The sequence below is a fragment of the Mus caroli genome, chromosome 7 (genome assembly GCF_900094665.2).
Source record: "Mus caroli chromosome 7, CAROLI_EIJ_v1.1, whole genome shotgun sequence".
NCBI lineage: Eukaryota > Metazoa > Chordata > Mammalia > Rodentia > Muridae > Mus > Mus caroli.
Window position 1 is genome coordinate 109,888,419 of NC_034576.1, and position 16,912 is coordinate 109,905,330.

The 16,912-nt window shown below is 44.9% G+C and overlaps 1 protein-coding gene across 1 annotated transcript in view; it reads left to right on the forward strand.

The window, feature by feature from the left end:
* The window catches only part of Ppfibp2 (PPFIA binding protein 2), a 148,692-nt gene that overhangs the window by 52,580 nt on the left and 79,200 nt on the right, over positions 1-16,912 (forward strand). The window contains 1 exon segment of the mRNA XM_029479474.1: positions 3,386-3,600. Coding sequence (XP_029335334.1) covers positions 3,386-3,600 — 215 coding nt within the window.

Genomic DNA, 16,912 nt, shown 5'->3' on the forward strand with positions numbered 1-16,912 from the left:
GCACTCTGATCTCCAGCACCCATGTGGAAGCCAGGCATGGTGCATGCACCTGTAACTGCGGTGCTGGAATTGGGGAGGAGGAACAGTTGGATGCCAGAACTCACTGGCTGGTGAAGCCATGAGCTCAAAAACAAACAAACAAACAAACAAAAAAAAACAAAAAAATAAAAATGATGTGGACAGCATAGCAGCACACTTGAACACATGTATGCATACATGAATACCACACACACACGCACACACACACACACACTTGAAATCTCTTAGCTGATGTTGTCTAATATCCAGTATGGATTTAGAAAACATGTTTCAACCTGGAGTACCTGTGCAAACTAAGCCAAGTTGCAAGCTCTCACTTCTAAAAGTGATTGCCATTATTAAAAGAGTTACCCCCATACATACATATATAACATACAACACATATATATGTTTTAATATCCATATGTACATATGTACAGTGTTTTGCCTGCTTGTATGTCTGTGTGCCACATGTATGCTGCGCCCATGGAGGCCAGGAGAGGGCATCAGGTCCTTTGGGTCCAGAGTTAATAGACGGTCAGTGTGAGCGTTGGGAATTGAACCGGTTCCACTGTGACAGCCGCCAGTGCTAGCTCTTCACCCCCTTAATCAATATTTTACAAATCAGTATATGGCTCCATGTTTCTGGTTCTCTGGACAGCCATTTCTTTTATGTATACTATGTATACATAAAATATATACATACATGTATACTATGAATTATACTTTTGAATATTCTAGAAGTAATTTAAATTCTCACTTAGTTGGTGGTTTGAACCTTTCCTTTTTCAGAATTAGCACACCACTGAGATCATTATTATGTAGGAATCTTTGATGCACATCTGCTTATATTTTCTTAGATTAGATTTGTAAAATTGAAATTTGTTATTAAAAAGGTATGAATATTTTTACAGTATCTTGCCAAATTGCTTATTACAAAGAATTTGTGTGTCTCTGAACAGGTTCTGAGTGTTCACACTATCTGCTTGTCAACAATGATCATTGCATTTCCAACGTCACTAATTTTATTAGTGAAAACTGAATTACCATTTTTAAATGTTCCATGAACTATCCAGAAAACATTTTATTTCTATACTTTAATTTCCTATTTGTGTTTTGTGTAGCTGTCCTAGAATTAGCTGTGTAAAACTGTATGCCTGTTTTGTGTGGGAGAAATGAATTCAGATAATTTTTTAACTGATTCATAAGATGTCTCTTTATGAAGGATCTACTTCTGTTATATTATAATTGTTATGCGTGGTACCTTCAGTCTTGTTTTTTTTTTAATGTAGCAGAAGTTAATGTTATATAGTCAGTGTGCAGTGCTTTGTTATATTTTGCTCAGTTACCATTGTGCTTACCAAATCTTAATCTAATCCAATTTTCATCTATACCTTTATACTTACATTTTAATATTTATATATAATCCATGTCTCTAAAATTTTATTTATATATGTGGTATAAAATATCCAAGGCCACACCATCACATAAAGTTAGTAAAAACCTCTATATTTTCAGTCTCTCTCAGCCCAACTCATTGTCTAGTTCCCTGTATAAAACTCTTTGCAGTTAGAGTGTGTGACCTACAGGATGGCTTGGTAGGGAGAACACTTGCTGTGCACACCCAGTGTCCTGAGCTTAATCCCTGGGACCCACAGTGGAAGGAAGAACACCAGTATCCCCAGATTACCCTGACTATTGCACTTGTACCATGGCATGGGTGTTGTCCACACTGACACACACACACACACACACACACTTTAAAAACAGAAAGGGTGTGTATTGCAGGGTAATGATTGCTGAGCAATTGTGTGGAGATTGGAGGGCTTGCTGAGTTTCTAACCATTTTCTCCCCTGAGGTTTGGCTTGTGCAGTTCCTAGTCAGCTCTAACTGGATCTGTAGGAAAGTGCTGAGCACGTACCAGGGCATGGGTCCTTGCTCTGTCTTCTAGCTTCCCAGAGCCTGACTTGTTTGTGGATTGTGACCCATAATTCCCTCTGTCATACATTTTCAGAAGGCAAACTGGCAATCAGATTCTGTGGTAATTGTTTCCTTCTGTATGGATTTTTTCCTTCCCAAACTGCTTGGCAAGGATGATGTTGGCTTCTAAAAGTAAAAGGGACCAGAAATTAGATGGCCATAGTGACCCACCAGCTCTCATTTTCCAGGGCAGTCCTAACTTTAGGTGTTTTACCCTATTGGCCTTAATAATCCAAATGCCTTAAAACAGGATCCTTTAAACTACATTTTACAAATTATCTCTAATTTCTGAAAGCACAGACATCCTTTGTTAGACTGTGTGAGGTCAGTTTGGGCTTTTCTGTAGTTGAATGATAGGGTGTAGCAAGACAAAAACCAGACCTATTTTAGACATACTAAATTAGAAGGAACTGACCCCACATCCCAGATCTCTGAGGGAATCTGGGCACTTATTTTGTTCTCCTGTAGCTGTTCCCCTGAGTATTGTGTAGTCATTTGAACGATTTGCAATGCAGCATCTAATGGGTGCTGGGAACTTAGCTCTGCCTGGCATAGACTCTGCTCTCAGAGTCTGTGCAGCCCGTCATGGGGAGGTGGGCTGTGGACATGCATAGAACCACTACAGTTTTAATATAGCAATGTCCCATTGGAGCATCCAGAATGATCCTGCTTTGCTATAATCCATCACCACAATGAGTATAGTAATCCTTTTAAATTTTTTTTTTATAGTATACTTAGCTGTCCGTTACTGTGTCCAACTAACCCAACTAACTCAGGTCAACCTTTGCCTATAATTCCATGAGCGTGGTAATGTTCCATAGGCATGGCTCATGTTATGTTACCTGGGATGGCTACTTTGGATTTGGGAGGGCCTAGGATGGCTTCACTCACAAGTCTGTCACTGCAGTGAGATGGCCAGTGACAGTTGGGTACCTACAGGATAGCTGACCTTTGTTACAAGGTGGTTTGGCCCCGAAGAGGAAGAGCAGGAGCTGTCAGTCCTCTTAAGCCCCAGACCCAGCATTGGCACAGTCCCTTAATCCCATGAGCGAATGGGAGGAGTTTGGAGTAGCCAACTGTGCAGTGTAACACTGACTCAGAAGGAAACAAGTACATTTGAAAGATGAAGAAGTGGGTCTCGTTGACTTTGGTCACCCGTGAGGGCTGTCTGTGTTTTATCAGTTGTATTCATGTGTGACCTTTGTATACCAGGCTCAATGGGCTGTAGCTGGCTCTGATGGACCTCTCTTCCTACCTTTGCAGGTCAGTATAAAGATGCTGCTGCCATGTTCCCATGGTGAGGTAGGAGTAAGCTTCCAGTTGAGAAGTTCACTGTCTATGACATCTACTCGTCTTACCAAGGTCTCCACCTCTCTTCTGTTCCAGGCACTAAAACAGCTGCAGATTTTAGTGATGGTACCTGTGAGCCTGGGCTGTCTCCTCCAGCCACCTGCTTGAACTCCATGCCTGTGCTCCATCTCATTGAGGACCTGAGACTAGCCTTGGAGATGTTGGTGCTTCCTCAGGAAAGAGAAGCCCTCCTGAGCCAGGTCCCTGGCCCAACAGCTACCTACATAAAGGAGTGGTTTGAGGACAGCTTGGTGAGTTGGACCATGGCCTGATAAGGAATTGTGGGACACGTAATGATGCAGCAGTGGAATGCCACCAGTGGCCAGAGCTGAGGACTTCTCCCTGCATCTCCCAGCCCTATCTTACTTTGCATATAGCTTTGGGTACATCACTACTGGGTGGTCCTCAGCAGGAGTAAGAAACCTAGTCAAGCTATTTAAGCTACTCGTTCTGCCTTCTTGTGGTCTTCAATAACTCCGTTCTGAGGTGAGGAATCCAGGGTCAGATAGACACCCCTAGAATTTTATGTGTGACTTACTGGACTCCCTCAGTGGAGTTTTAAACCATAACCTAAAGCCTGCTTGCTTCATTAGTTTCTCTGTTTCTGCCCATGATTCTTGCCATATAACTACTTTTTGTGCACTAAGTATAATTGAGATTTACTTGTCTTTTTATTTAGTTTTTTGTGATTTCTCTTGGTCAGGTCTGGAGACTAGCTGGTCTGTAGGGGAAGGGAATGAGGGATTAATCTGCAAACTTGCTATAGCTTTAGTTTATCCAACTTCTTTCCCAAAGAGGCAGGTCAACAGATGGAGAATTCATATTATCTAGGAATGTGTAAGATGAGGAGCTAAACTGGGATGTGGCCATTGGAGGGCTGTGTGTGTGTGTGGGGGGGGGGGGGATGGGAAGCCAGAGAAAGAATGAGAGGGAATGAAAGAGGGGTGCACGAGTGTGGCCACCTAAGCTCAAATTGAGGTTGAGGGCTGGGGTACAGTTTTCTAATACAGGGCTCTAGTGCTAGAGCCCTGCACACCTGCTCAGAATTAGAAAACGTTCGAGGCAGGGACAGGGACAGGGACATCAAATTGGGAGGGAGAGTTTGATGTTGGAAGTTGAGACATCCTTATCCATAAATCATGTCATTTATGATTAAACACCCTCCATCCCAGATGTCCTAGCCTCCTTTCTGTTCTAGCAGGATATGTCAGTGTATCTCATCCCATGACTTCCTCAACAATGAACAGTCCCTCATTATCTTCATTACGTGGGTTATTCAATATTTTCATTACATAGGCTACCTGCCTGGTGCCTTTGTCATGTACCTTGTGCCATGTGTCAGTGTAGTAGGCAGTATAATGGTCTCGCAAAGATGCCTTTGTAGCAATGGGCAGAACCTGTGAATATGTTTATGACCTTAAACATGAAAGGGAAGTAAGAAGATAGAAAACAGTTTCAAATGAACTGATCTTAAAATAAGGCATGTAGCTTGGACTGTCTAGGCAGCCCCATGTAATCACAAGAGCCCTTGTAAACATATCCCTTTCTGTTCTCTGAGTTCTTTCATGTGTCTCCAGAGCCTTATTTTTGCTGGCTCCCTTACAGTTCTTTCCAGAACCTTACCAGCACACAGCCAGGAGAGTCATTGACATTTCTTTCTGAGTAGAAGTCCTGTCTGCCCATAGCTCAGCAGTTTCTTGTCTGTCTTCTTCACTGTAAAGTTTACAGTGAACATGTGTCCCTTGGTCATGTTATATGACTGTGCCTCTGTTTATGCAACAGTCTTTCTAATATTGACATTTAGATTATTTTAAGTCTCTCACCATATGTGGCATTGCTGTAGTGACTACCCTTTTCTGGCTCTAGGACTTTCTAGAAGTATAATTGCAGAGATCAACTAGGGTCATCATTTAAAATCTACAGTGTCCAGTTAAAGTTGATTTTAGATAAGTAGTGGGGAAGCATGATCAGGTATGCCCTAAGCAGTTGGGTAAACCCAGCAACCATAATCCAAAAATGTTAATATGTTTAAGCCTTTGATACATTTTTCCAAATCTCTTTTCGGAAGAATTTCTTTATCTTTGTTTTCATTGGTTGAGTTTGAAGCAAGTCTTGCCCATGTTATCCTGAGGTCAGAAATAATCACGAAGATTAAAAAATGGCTTTAGCAGTTTCATATGGGGAAAAGGTTCACTGCTGTTTTGGCACATTTCTATCTTTAGTGAAGAAGGCTAAGCTTTTTTCAAATTTGCTTATTAGTATTCTCTATAGTTTCTAAGCTTTTAATTTCATACCCTGCGTGAAAAACATTCCACATATATCCATGGTCACATATGAATTATTTTACTAGTATAGTTAAATGATGAAGGTAAAATGTTCTAACGGTGGAAAGGATGAGTTCAAACATAATTCAAAGTGTTCTTCCTCCACACCATGATACCACCTTAACCCTCGGGCAGGTCTGTTCTGCCCTCTCTTCAAATCTTGTGCTCAGTTTTCTTTGATGGTTTGGTGTTGCCACATTGAAATGACTTTTTATTTTATTTGAGTGTATATTTTCCTAAGGGCTGTGCTTTCAAGCCTTGGGGTTTTAGAAAACTAGTTAGCGCTACGTGGGTCTCTTCCCTGTAGCCCTACAAAGACCTGACTTAACCTCACATCACATACCTAGGCGCCTGCTTCTCCATCTAGTAGGTGTGGCTGCTGTGTTGCAGTTCACTCAAATTCATCAGTATTTTTAATGTGTAGCATGAAAAAAATTCATTAAAGTGTTTTGGGGAAATATATTAAAAACAATTATGTTACACATTCAGTTGATGTGGTACTTGGCGAAGCATCTTGTGTTCAGGTTTGCACAGTTTTTAGGGACAGATTATTTCAGGGATGGCAGGAATCCACTGCTGAAGATAGGCTTCCCTAAAAGCTATTGCATTCATAAATCTTTTAGAGTAATTATTCCCATCAACCACCTATGAATGGTGTCCTTTTCAGGGGTCAGAAGTTCACATAAACATTTCACGAAGCCAGAGCTGCATGTTAAGGGCTTGATTCTGAGCAGAAAAGGCCTGTCTGCTTTTCAGGTCTGGCTGACCTAAAGTCAGTTTACATTCTGGCTCTACACACATTCCACACTGGGTCTTCCCTGTACAGCCACTAAATTCAGAGCAGTGAACAGGTCACTGGGTGCTTTAGAGTGTTCCTTTCAGGGAAAGACTTGCCACACACATTTTGGCCTGTTTGGCTAGGAGCTTGTGAAAAAAATGAGATTTCAGATCAGACATTAAACTATGTTGAAGTGATTCATTAAAGTTTAAGAAGGTTTGCTTTAGTCACTGAGACTCTACTTGATTTTATTTTAAAATTCCATTTTGTTTTAGACAGGATCTGTGTTTCCTTTCCATGTAGACCAGGCAGGTCTTGAACTCATAGAAGTCTTCCTGCCTCTGCCTCCTGAAAGCTGGGACAAAAGTCATGTTCCATCACACTTTTTTTTTTTTTTCTTAAAGACTCTGAGGTAGATTAGGATTAGCGCTGGAAGGAGACAGGCAGTTTGATGGACCCGTGCCTCCTTGCTCAATACAGACTGTGCATCGTATGCGTGTGTTTGTTCCATTATCTTCTGCAGACAGACTGGTTCTGCCACATACCTCAAAGCTCCTGTTTTGTTGGAAGGTTAGCCTGAGACTGTCCAGCTCTGGCACATAACATCGCTATCTGTTGGGGTGCTTTCTCCAAGAAAGCAGTGTCAGCAGTAGGGCTTAACTCACTAGAAACCTATAGAGAGGCTGGGCATGCCCATGTGAAAACACTGGCTCTAGATGACTTCAAAGGCTCTGGCTCCTCCCACATTTCTGTCTTACCATCTGCTGGCGCTGGCTTTTCCTTAGGTGTGTCCTTTAATGGCTAAAGAAGCTCAGGTGTGGCTATACAGCTCTGTCCAGAGTCGCTCAGTTTCTTTTGATCAGTATGTCCATTTTTATTTATTTTTAATTAAGAGATGTTTTTTCTGAAATCCTCCAGCATTCTTCCTATTGGCCTGGTGGCCAAGATGCTACTAGAGCATCAGTGGAGGCTGGGAAAGAATAATAGGACATTAGACCAAGAACAAGTTGGGTACCCCTCATCAAGACATCTAACAGTTTCAGAATTGGAGAATTTTAAATTTCAGGGTTTTTGAAACTTTATTTCACATTTCTTGATTAGGTATGCTTAGCCAGTAGATTCTATGTAAATGATGATGATGATGATAATAATAATATCTTTTTTAAAAGCAAAACCAAAAACAATTAAAATATCGCTAGTCCAAAGCATTTCAGACAAGGAAAGTTTACCCTACATTGACTTCAGTTTGTCTTAAGTAGTCCAAGGTGAGCTGGGGCCAAGCTTGCAGAAGGTGGCTGCTGTCAGAAAAGAAAAGAGTGGAGGAAAAGAACGGCCCCTAGGGAAACGTCCCAAAATGTCTTGAACACACACGTGTTCAACAAGTCATTTCTATGTTTTCTTCTTATATTTTATTTTTGATACAGGCTCTTACTAGGTGTGCACCTAGTTTTAGGTGATGCTGACTGTCGAACTCAGGACCTCGACCGTACTAGCAAACACTTTATCAGCTGAACCACATCCTCTTTACTCTCCTCCATCAAAATAACAAAACAGAACCTTAAATTCCCAAAGCAAAGTGTCTCATTGACCTGCTAAATAATGTTAGAGCTAAATCTTCCAGGTACATAAAAGTAGGTGCCAATGAAATAGAAATGCAAAACTTTAAAACAATTATATTTCTTTGTGTGTGTGTATGCCTATTTATGTGTGTGGGTATGTGCGTGTGTGCTTGTTTATGTGTGAGAGTGTGTGCATGCCACAGCATGTATGGTGTATGTGTGTCTGTTCATGTGCCCAACATGCATGTGGAGGTCAGGGAACAACTTTGGGTGCTGGTTTTCACCTTCTGCCTTGTTTCTAAGACAGTGTCTTTCTTGTTTTTCACTGGCTGATACCCCAGGAACTCCCAGCCAATGAAACAAGGGATTCTCCTGTTTCTCCTGCCCCCCCCCCGCCCCCATCTCACCATAGACATGCTGTGATTACAGTTGCATCCCACATCTGGTTTTAGCATGGGTTCTGGTGATCTGAACTCAGGTCCTCAGTCTTGAACACACAGAAAGTGCTTTCCCTCACTGAGCTGTCTCCCTGGTCCAAACATAAAGCTTTTCAGCAGAGCTGTGGATTAGCTAGCCTTGTGTTGCGGTGTTACAGGACCCCTGCTAAGAATCACCAAGTGCTGGCCAGAGAGGAAGGGTTGTGCCATGCATGAGAGAGAAGTTTGCTCTCCTGCTGCTGGTGTTCTCCAGCAATGCTAGTGTCAGACACCATAGGGTCCCTAAGATAAAGTGCTTGGTTGAGATGTAGCTTTGGGTGTGGGGGCATCGCTGCTGATTAGAAGAGGACAAATTGACTAGTACTGGACCTGCCTTTTCTTTATGTCTTAGAGGACACTCCTGGTCCTGCCGCATCAGAGTTGATAGCTGGGTATGTCTGAGCACGGGGCTTGTTCCTGCAGAGCTGAAGCACTGCTATAGCAACATAGCCTGCAAGAATCTTGGTCATATTCTTCCAGGATGCCTCAAAGAGCAACAGACTTGCACACCATAAATCACTGCTGAGTCAGTTTCTAGAGTTTCTAGAGCTCTTTGTTTTAGACCCTTGCCCTGCCCCTTGGCAATGTGTGGGATGAGAAGTGGGCTCTAGGCTTAGAAGGGCATATGTAGGGCTCTCTGATCTGGGGTTAGTGAAACAAGGAACAAGAGGTTGGGATTTCCTTGGTGTCTATGTCTGAATTCTGGGCCTACTCATGGAGAGTGGATTGACAAGGCCTTTGTACAATTTCTTGGAGTCCAAGGCATGCTGAGGCTGCCTGCAAAGGGGATTCAAGGAGGTGCTTCAGTTCTATCCTGTATGCAGCAGAAATGTTACCTTCAGGAGATAGGACTTTTGTCCTTTATGTTGGTGGTGCTCACAGAGGATGCAGCCAGAACCCCTGAAAGTCTGGAGCAGTCTGTCTTGTGATTGAATTTGAGTTGGTTTCCAGATAGGGCAGCTTCCTTTTCTTTGTGTTGTGCTGATGTACAAGTTGATGCTGTTCAGAGGGTAGAGATATAAGAGCTTCACACCAGACAGTTCTGAAGCCAAGAAGAGAGGTGTTTCTTAGAGGCCTGATAGGTAGCACAGGCAAGAAAGGCTTGGTGCCACTAGATATGCTTCTGAGACTTCTGGCTGCACCTCAAGAGGGCTTTCATGTGGTCTGCGAGGGGCGTGTCTACTTTTCCATACCTGCTTGGTTGGCTGGGTAGTTTTCTTGATGTGGTCAGCTTGGCTGTGTCTGGAGCCTTCTAAAGAGATTAGCCATCTAGAGTGCCATGTTTGACTAGGGGAAGAGACACATTTGCTAGTGTAGAGCTGATGTGAGCCCCAGAGCCAGCAGTCTTCCAGATGGAGCAGCTCTGGTTGTTCCTCTAACATTCTGTTTACACCCCTCTTCTGCCAGCAGCTGGTATAGCCTTTGGATACTATGGCTATGGGCCAAGGAGATCCTTGGTGAAAGTTCAAGATGGAGTCAGAGAGGGAGCAGGGGAACCCGGCAACAGCAAAGCGAGGGCAAGTCAAGACAGGATTGTAGGATGTGAGCCAGTGGTTGGCAGAGATGCTTGCTCCAAGAGGCTGCTGTTACACTCTTTGGAACTGGAGCACATGCGCATCCCCAATCCCCACCCTGGGAGCCCAAGCTTCCTTTGTAATGCAGCAGGTGTCCAGGTCAGCTAGCCTAGGACCTGGAAAGCAAGCTGAACCAAGGCAAGGTGGGGTTAGGAGGTAGAAGGACTTTAAAAGGCCAATGCTTGGTCCTCTTCTGTACCCTGAGACTCAGTTTCCTACTGGAAGTGATATCAGTTTAGCTTTGGTATCTACAAGATCTGGCCTAGCTAGCTAGCTTAGCTCCTCCTTTCTCCCCCTTCTTTCCCCTCTCTCCTCTCCCTCTCCCTTTCCCTCTCCCTTCCCTTCCCTTTCTGCATGCATGCATGCATGCATATATGTATTCTGGAAAAGGGTTTCATGTTCAGGCTAGACCTTCACCTCACCGCACAGCTACAAATTAGCTTAAAGTTTTGATCTTCATGCTTCTACCTCTAGTGCTAGGGCTATAGGCCCATGGCACCATTCCTGGGTTATGTGGTAGTGGGTATGCTAGGTTTTATGTATGCCAAACACTTTACCAGCTGAACTGTGTTTCCAGCCTCGGGGATAAGCATTTTGTCCAGTGTTTTAGTTTTACTCTGTGGACTGGGGCAACAGGCCTCCCTTAAAATAACAGCCTTGGTCTTAGTCCACACTTCTTAGTTTTCAAAGTGGAAATAGTTTAGGGAGCCTCAATAGAGGCCTGCATCTTAAGAACTGTGCAAAGACCTGCCCCAGCTGTGCATTCTGGGAAGCCTCACATAGGATATGTGTGCATCTCTGAAATCTTAAACCCATCAATGCAGGCCCTCTCACATAGCTTTTGAGCTAGTCTTTCAACAAAGAGAAAGGCCTTGGAAGGGGCCTGCTTTTGTCTTGTCACTGATGGTGGCTCCTGCTTTTGTCTTGTCGCTGATGGTGGCTCCTTCCATTGCAGTTCTTCAGACAAAGCCAAAAGCTTTTCTCTTTGCCACATTCACTTTGCAGTTCTTCACTTGGCCAAAGAAGCAAATCTGTTTTCCATATTGGAAAGCTAGAGGTGGTTCAGGAGAGGTAGGAGAGAAAGTTGTCTCATGGGCTATAAAACACGTGAGCTTGGGTTTCTCTAGCCATAGGATTCATTTCTCTGTCACTGTTCTCCAGCAGGACCAAAATACAGGTCTGGGTATGTTTATACTGAACATTTTTACATTGTTTTGTTTTGTACATTGTACAAAACTACAGGCTGGAGATTTGTAGGGAAACCTTTCCTCTGTTTTTTTTTTTTTTTTAAAGAGAAGATTGGGATGCCATTCAGTGGGTTATAGCTTCATAGTAGTGTGCATGCTTAGAATGTAGGCAGTCTTGGGCTTGATTGTCAGTGTACACACACACACACACACACACACACAAATACACATGCACATATGGGTAGGAGGATATTTAGTTTTGTAGAACAAAAAAGGCGCAGCATATGTGAGCTAATTTCCAGTATGTGTTTCGTACCTCTCCAATGGCAGGTGTTGTGTGTGGTTCAGTGAGCTCTCAGAAATAAGTAGGGATCAGTGTCCTCCCACCCCAATCGCTGGGCAGGGCCTAGTGGACAGTGTGTAGTGGTGGTACTTCATCCATGTGCAGTACTTCGAGAAGCCAGTAGGTGGCAGGCAGCGACAAAAGCTAGAATGTCTGAAGGCCAAGGACTAGGAATCAGGTAGTAGATTTTATAAGAGAAAATAGTTTGAATTTTTTTTTTTTCTTTCTTTTCTTCCTCCTGTGAGATTGCTGAGCAGTGCATCTGGCTCTGTGAAAAACAAGAGTTCTTTCTCATTTTCTTTAGGAAACAGAGGACAAATAGCTGGCAGGGCAGGGTCCATTGTGGAGCTGGGACGGAGAGACAGGCTGCTGAGGCCTGCGCTTTGGAGCATACATTTGACCTTTCCTTTGTTAGTGGCAAGAACACCTCTCCAGGCTCCTTGACCTTTTTGCCGTGGCCCAGGAGGAAGGTTCTTCACATTCCAGGAGGCATTTCCTGGGCCACATGGTGTCTGTCTCGTGCCTCGGGGGCTTATGTACACAATTTTCCTGGCATCACAGCTAACATTGAGGGACTCTCAGTTACTGCAGATTTAATGGCATTACTTTTTTTTCCCTTGGGTGTTTTTTTTTTTTTTGCTTCCCCCGCCTCCCTAACTAAGCAAGTAAATTCTGGCAATCTGGATCCTTTCAGGACCTGACCAGAGAGACTATTCCAGCCCGCAGGAACCAGTGTTTATAAATGGCCAAGAATGTGCAAACACTGGTGAAACGGCAAATAAATCTTTCCCTCTGAATTTCCTGCTTCAGGCCCAGGGGACGTGGTAGGGGGTGTTGCCAGATTACCTTGACTTGGGGTGTAAGCACGTAGACACCCACTTGCCCTCAGCCCACAAAGAAGGCCTGTGAGATAGACTAACCCCAAGCCTTCTGCCCCTTTAGCACTGCTGCGGCCAGCCACAGGATGCCTTCTCTCAGTTCTGACTTCTCTGAGAAACTTCTGGAAGTGGGTTTTTTATTTTGTACTACTTCAGGTGTGGTCCTGGGACCAGCCATGTAAGTGTCTCCCTGGAAACTTCTTAGCAACGTGCAATTAAATCCAGGCTCCATTTCTACCCCGCTGGTCCAACTTGGCATTTTCCCTACAAGCCCCTCCAACCCAGGCAACTCATTATAGATGGGGAAGCTTAGTACTATCCCAGAGGCTGGTGAGGCTGTATTTGGCCGATTGCCTGTTTATTATGCCCTTGGATCAGCTAAGAATGATTTTCACATTTTAAAAACTGATCAAAACCCACAAGACTATTTTATGACGTAGAATGATAAAAACATCAATTTTCTGCATTTATAAACGAGGTTTAAGGGAAGCTCAGTCACAGGTTAGTTAGCAGTGTCTGTGACTACTTTCATGCTACAGAGAGCAGTCAAGTGTGATAGAATTGGTCTCTTGTCCTGACGCCTCCTGCATCCCCCTGAAGGAGCATTCTCAAGCTCAGGCCAGATGAAGCCAGGCTGCTCCTCTTAAGGTGTGTGTGTGTGTGTGTGTGTGTGTGTGTGTGTATTGTGAATATTATGAATGCACTTGTGGGCTTATCTGATTTATTAAAATCTGTGGACCACCAACAAGTTGGCCCTGACCAGGATGACCTTTGAGGTGGGTGTGGGGTAACTGGGTTCACCTGCAATACTGTAGGGAGTTCTGGCTGAGCACTTGGGGATGTCTGAGTTGTAGGTACCTAAAGATCCTGTTCAGCCATCTCAGTTTTCCCCAACCCAGTCCCTCCTGCCAGCCTCCTGTGCATGCTCTGCTCCAGGTCCTTTGGAGTGTGAGTTTTGTGGACTCGGGGGTTGAAATGAAAGAAGTAAAGCATGCTGAAACAGTTAGATTCAGGCAAGAGCTGCTGGTTTTGGACATATCAAAGGGCCAGGAGTTTTACTGAGCTCTCCCGCTTTCTCCCTCTTCTTTCCTCTCCACCTTCCCCTAGTCCATCAGACACCAGTTGAGTTACTAGGCAAAGAGGCTATTACACCCTTATTGTTTTCTAAGTAGAATATTAGTTTTTGCTAAGCTCTCTGTTTTGAGCCTCGTTCTTTCATTCTGAGAATGCTTAAATCCTTTCTGTGTAACAAGAATTGTACTTGGCATGAAGTTAAAAGAAATTAGTCAGAAATAAGATGCACTTCGCACAGTGTGGTATGGTGGAGCCTTGTACACCATCAGCTGTGGTTTGCCATGTGCTGGAAGTCCCTAGGGTCTGGGGAGGGACACTCTAACCAGCAATGGGAGGATTGGGATGTATCAGGAAGGAGCTGAGGAAGAGTAGTCAGGGGATGCTGTCTGTCCTGCTGCATCTGAGCCACCTCTCCCAGGAGGTAAGTTAGTGGTTAATGAGAAGTAACTTCCTGACTCTAGCAAAAGTAAAGACAGGCACTAAGCTCCTCTGCAGAAAGCACAAGTTTCCCTTATCCTCAGGGAGTTGGAATCACTCCAAATCAGCTCTCTAGCCTCTGCACACCTTTATTATATATTGTGAAAGATAATTCTTTATCTACTCTGGGCAGGAAGTACATTTCATTTGTCTTGGTGCAGAGCAAGTGTTTGCTTACCTAATGCATTTCTTCATTTGACTTTCCCAGGTTCCTAGACACACACTCTCTCTGTCTCTGTCTCTCTCTCTGTCTCTGTGAATATATATGTGTGTATGTGTGTATGTATATATATATATATATATACATACATACATATATATGTATGTATGTATCTGTGTGTGTATGTATGTGTGTATGTATGTATGTATATGTGTATAAAATCTTCCCTATCCCAATATTCTTTACACATTGCACTGAGGTCTAGTTGGGGAAGCATTGGGTTGAGGCGATGGCTCTTAGGCCACACTGAAACTAGGCCAGGGTAAGGGGAGGGATCCAGAGATCATGACAGGGCATTGAGCCTGCCTTTTCCTTCTGCCCTCTGATCTGGGTGTGTCTGCAGGAATTTACTCCTCCCTTGGTGCCAGCTGCCTGCTAGAGCCCTCCTCCCCTGTCTCTGATCTGTGGCTCTGCTGCTAGCCTTATTTGTGCCGTCTTTTCTGGCTTGGCTTGTGGGCTGTAGTGAACATTGATGTCGTGATGAGGGGGCTGTTGACAACCAGTGGAATCTGCTTTATGCTGGGAGTTCCAGGAAAGGCACAGGAGGGCCTCCGCAGTCACGTGATATGCGTCTGCAAGTCATTCACTACAGACACTGCACTCTGAGTGCAGAGCCTTTGCATGTAACCACCATTCCCACTACACCCACATCAAAGATCACTTTCATAATCAGTCATAGCCAAAGGCCACACATTAAGGGTTGGGCAAGGGAGAAAAGCTGTGTTAGGGGGAGCTCTCAAAGAAGATGTCAAAATATGAGGAGAGGGGGTGTGGCGTCTGGGGAGTCTTAAAGGGGCACGCTGGAGAGCCAGCATGTGACCCACTCCATGCTTTCCAGGGCTCCTTCTGACCTGGAGCCACTCCCCAAGTCTCATGGAAACTCACCCTTCCTATCTCCCTGCTCTGTGAAGCAGGTCCTGCAGAGCAGGGAGGCAGACCCGGGACTTTACTGAGGCAGTAATCCCTGGTGTGGTATGTGACCTGGAGGACCCTGGCAGTGGTGGCTCACAGCCCAGAGCAGCACTCCCTGAGGGAGCCAGTAGTAAAGGTCTTGAGGTTGTAGCAGTTGGTCTCTGGTGGATAGTGCCAGCAGTGCAGAGGACAGCAGTCACCCTGCCTAGGCCTGGCACATCTCTGAGCCCAGAACTGGGACAGGAGCTGGTTTTAAGTCTGTCCTTTTTGGAAACCCAGGCTTTCATTAGGGCACAACCTCTGGCCCATCTGTAAGAAGGGTAGGTGTGAGCTTCAAAGAGGGGGTCCCTCTCCTGCTCTCTGTCTCTGTTTTTGTCTCTCGCTCGCTCTCGGTGTGTGCCTGTGTGTGTCTGTGTGTCTGTGTGTCTGTCTGTGTGTGGGAACCAGCAAGCTCCTCAGGGAGTGGTGCTTATTTTTAGTTGTCTCCCAAGTCCCAAATAAACTGAGAGCAGCTGGGAGCCTGTGGGTAAATGCAGAGTGAAGTAGAGACAGGAAATCGGGGGCTCTCAGTAATGAGTTCCAGCCACTCCAGAAAGGGGAAGCCAGACAAGGCATTTTCTTCCGGACTGTTTCCCTCTGGCAGGCTCTGGTGTTATCACTGAGAAGGTTCCCATTGCCCATGTGTGAGTGAGTGTATGCGTTCAAGTGTATATGTGTTTACAACTTCTGCTTCCCTGTCTTGATGAGGTTTTATTGCTCTGAAGGACTGAAGTCGGTCCTGGTCTCTGTGTGTGTCCATGTGTCTGTGTGCCTGCCTGTCTGCTTGCTTGCCTGCCTGTGGGGGCGGTGGGGGAGGACCCTGGAGCAGCACCTTCAAGTTTGAGTCTTCTGTATCTGAGCCTGTTGAGGGAAAGAAAGGCTACAGGACACAGGCCAGGGAAGTGGGGAAACTGGAACACAGCTTGCTGTTCCTGCGGGGGAGGGGGCAGAGGCAGGGAGGAGGAGAGGGCTTGAGCTCCAGCCAGAAAAGAGGGCTTTTTCTCAACCAAGGACTCTAACTGCTGACATGGGTACCCAGCATGGATGGGGACATTGATGTTTACAAGCATTTCTCGTGGCTGAAGAGGGTAAGTGACGGGCTGCTTTGTCTGGGTCTCTCTGGAGATGAGTAAGGGGAGAGACACTTTGGGGTGTTTTGGCTGTGTGTGTGTGTGTGTGTGTGTGTGTGTGTGTGTGTGTAATAGGGGAGGTATTTATTCAGCGAACCCTATTGTGGCCAAGTTCTTCATGAGAATCTAATTATAGACACCAAGGGAGAAAACAGGCGGCTGCCTTTGTTTCTGCCCTGACAGCCTAGTGAATGAACTTCTGTGCTGAAAGGCTAGCACGGAGGGAGGAAAGTTAGGTTATTTGTGCTTTGGCTCCTAAGCACTCAGGATCTCCATACGCGGTGACCAGGAAATTCTGTACACAGCCTTTGGGTTCCAGGACACAGAGAGGAGGAAGCTGCTGCTGTCTTAAATGTCCTGAGTTCGGAAGTCATTTAACTCATTCTCAGCCCCGATGGTATCCGGAGCAGAGGGTATATTTGTCGCCAGCCCGGTGAGCCTCTGTGTTTCTGGAGGAAAGCTCCAGCGCAGTCCTCTCTGTAGTGGTCTGCAGCCCAGGATTTTGTTTGCAAGTTGCTGGTGACATTTCTTGGGGCATAGGTATTTGTGTGGCGTGCGAGTGAGGGCTGAATGAACCCTGGGGGCTGGATGG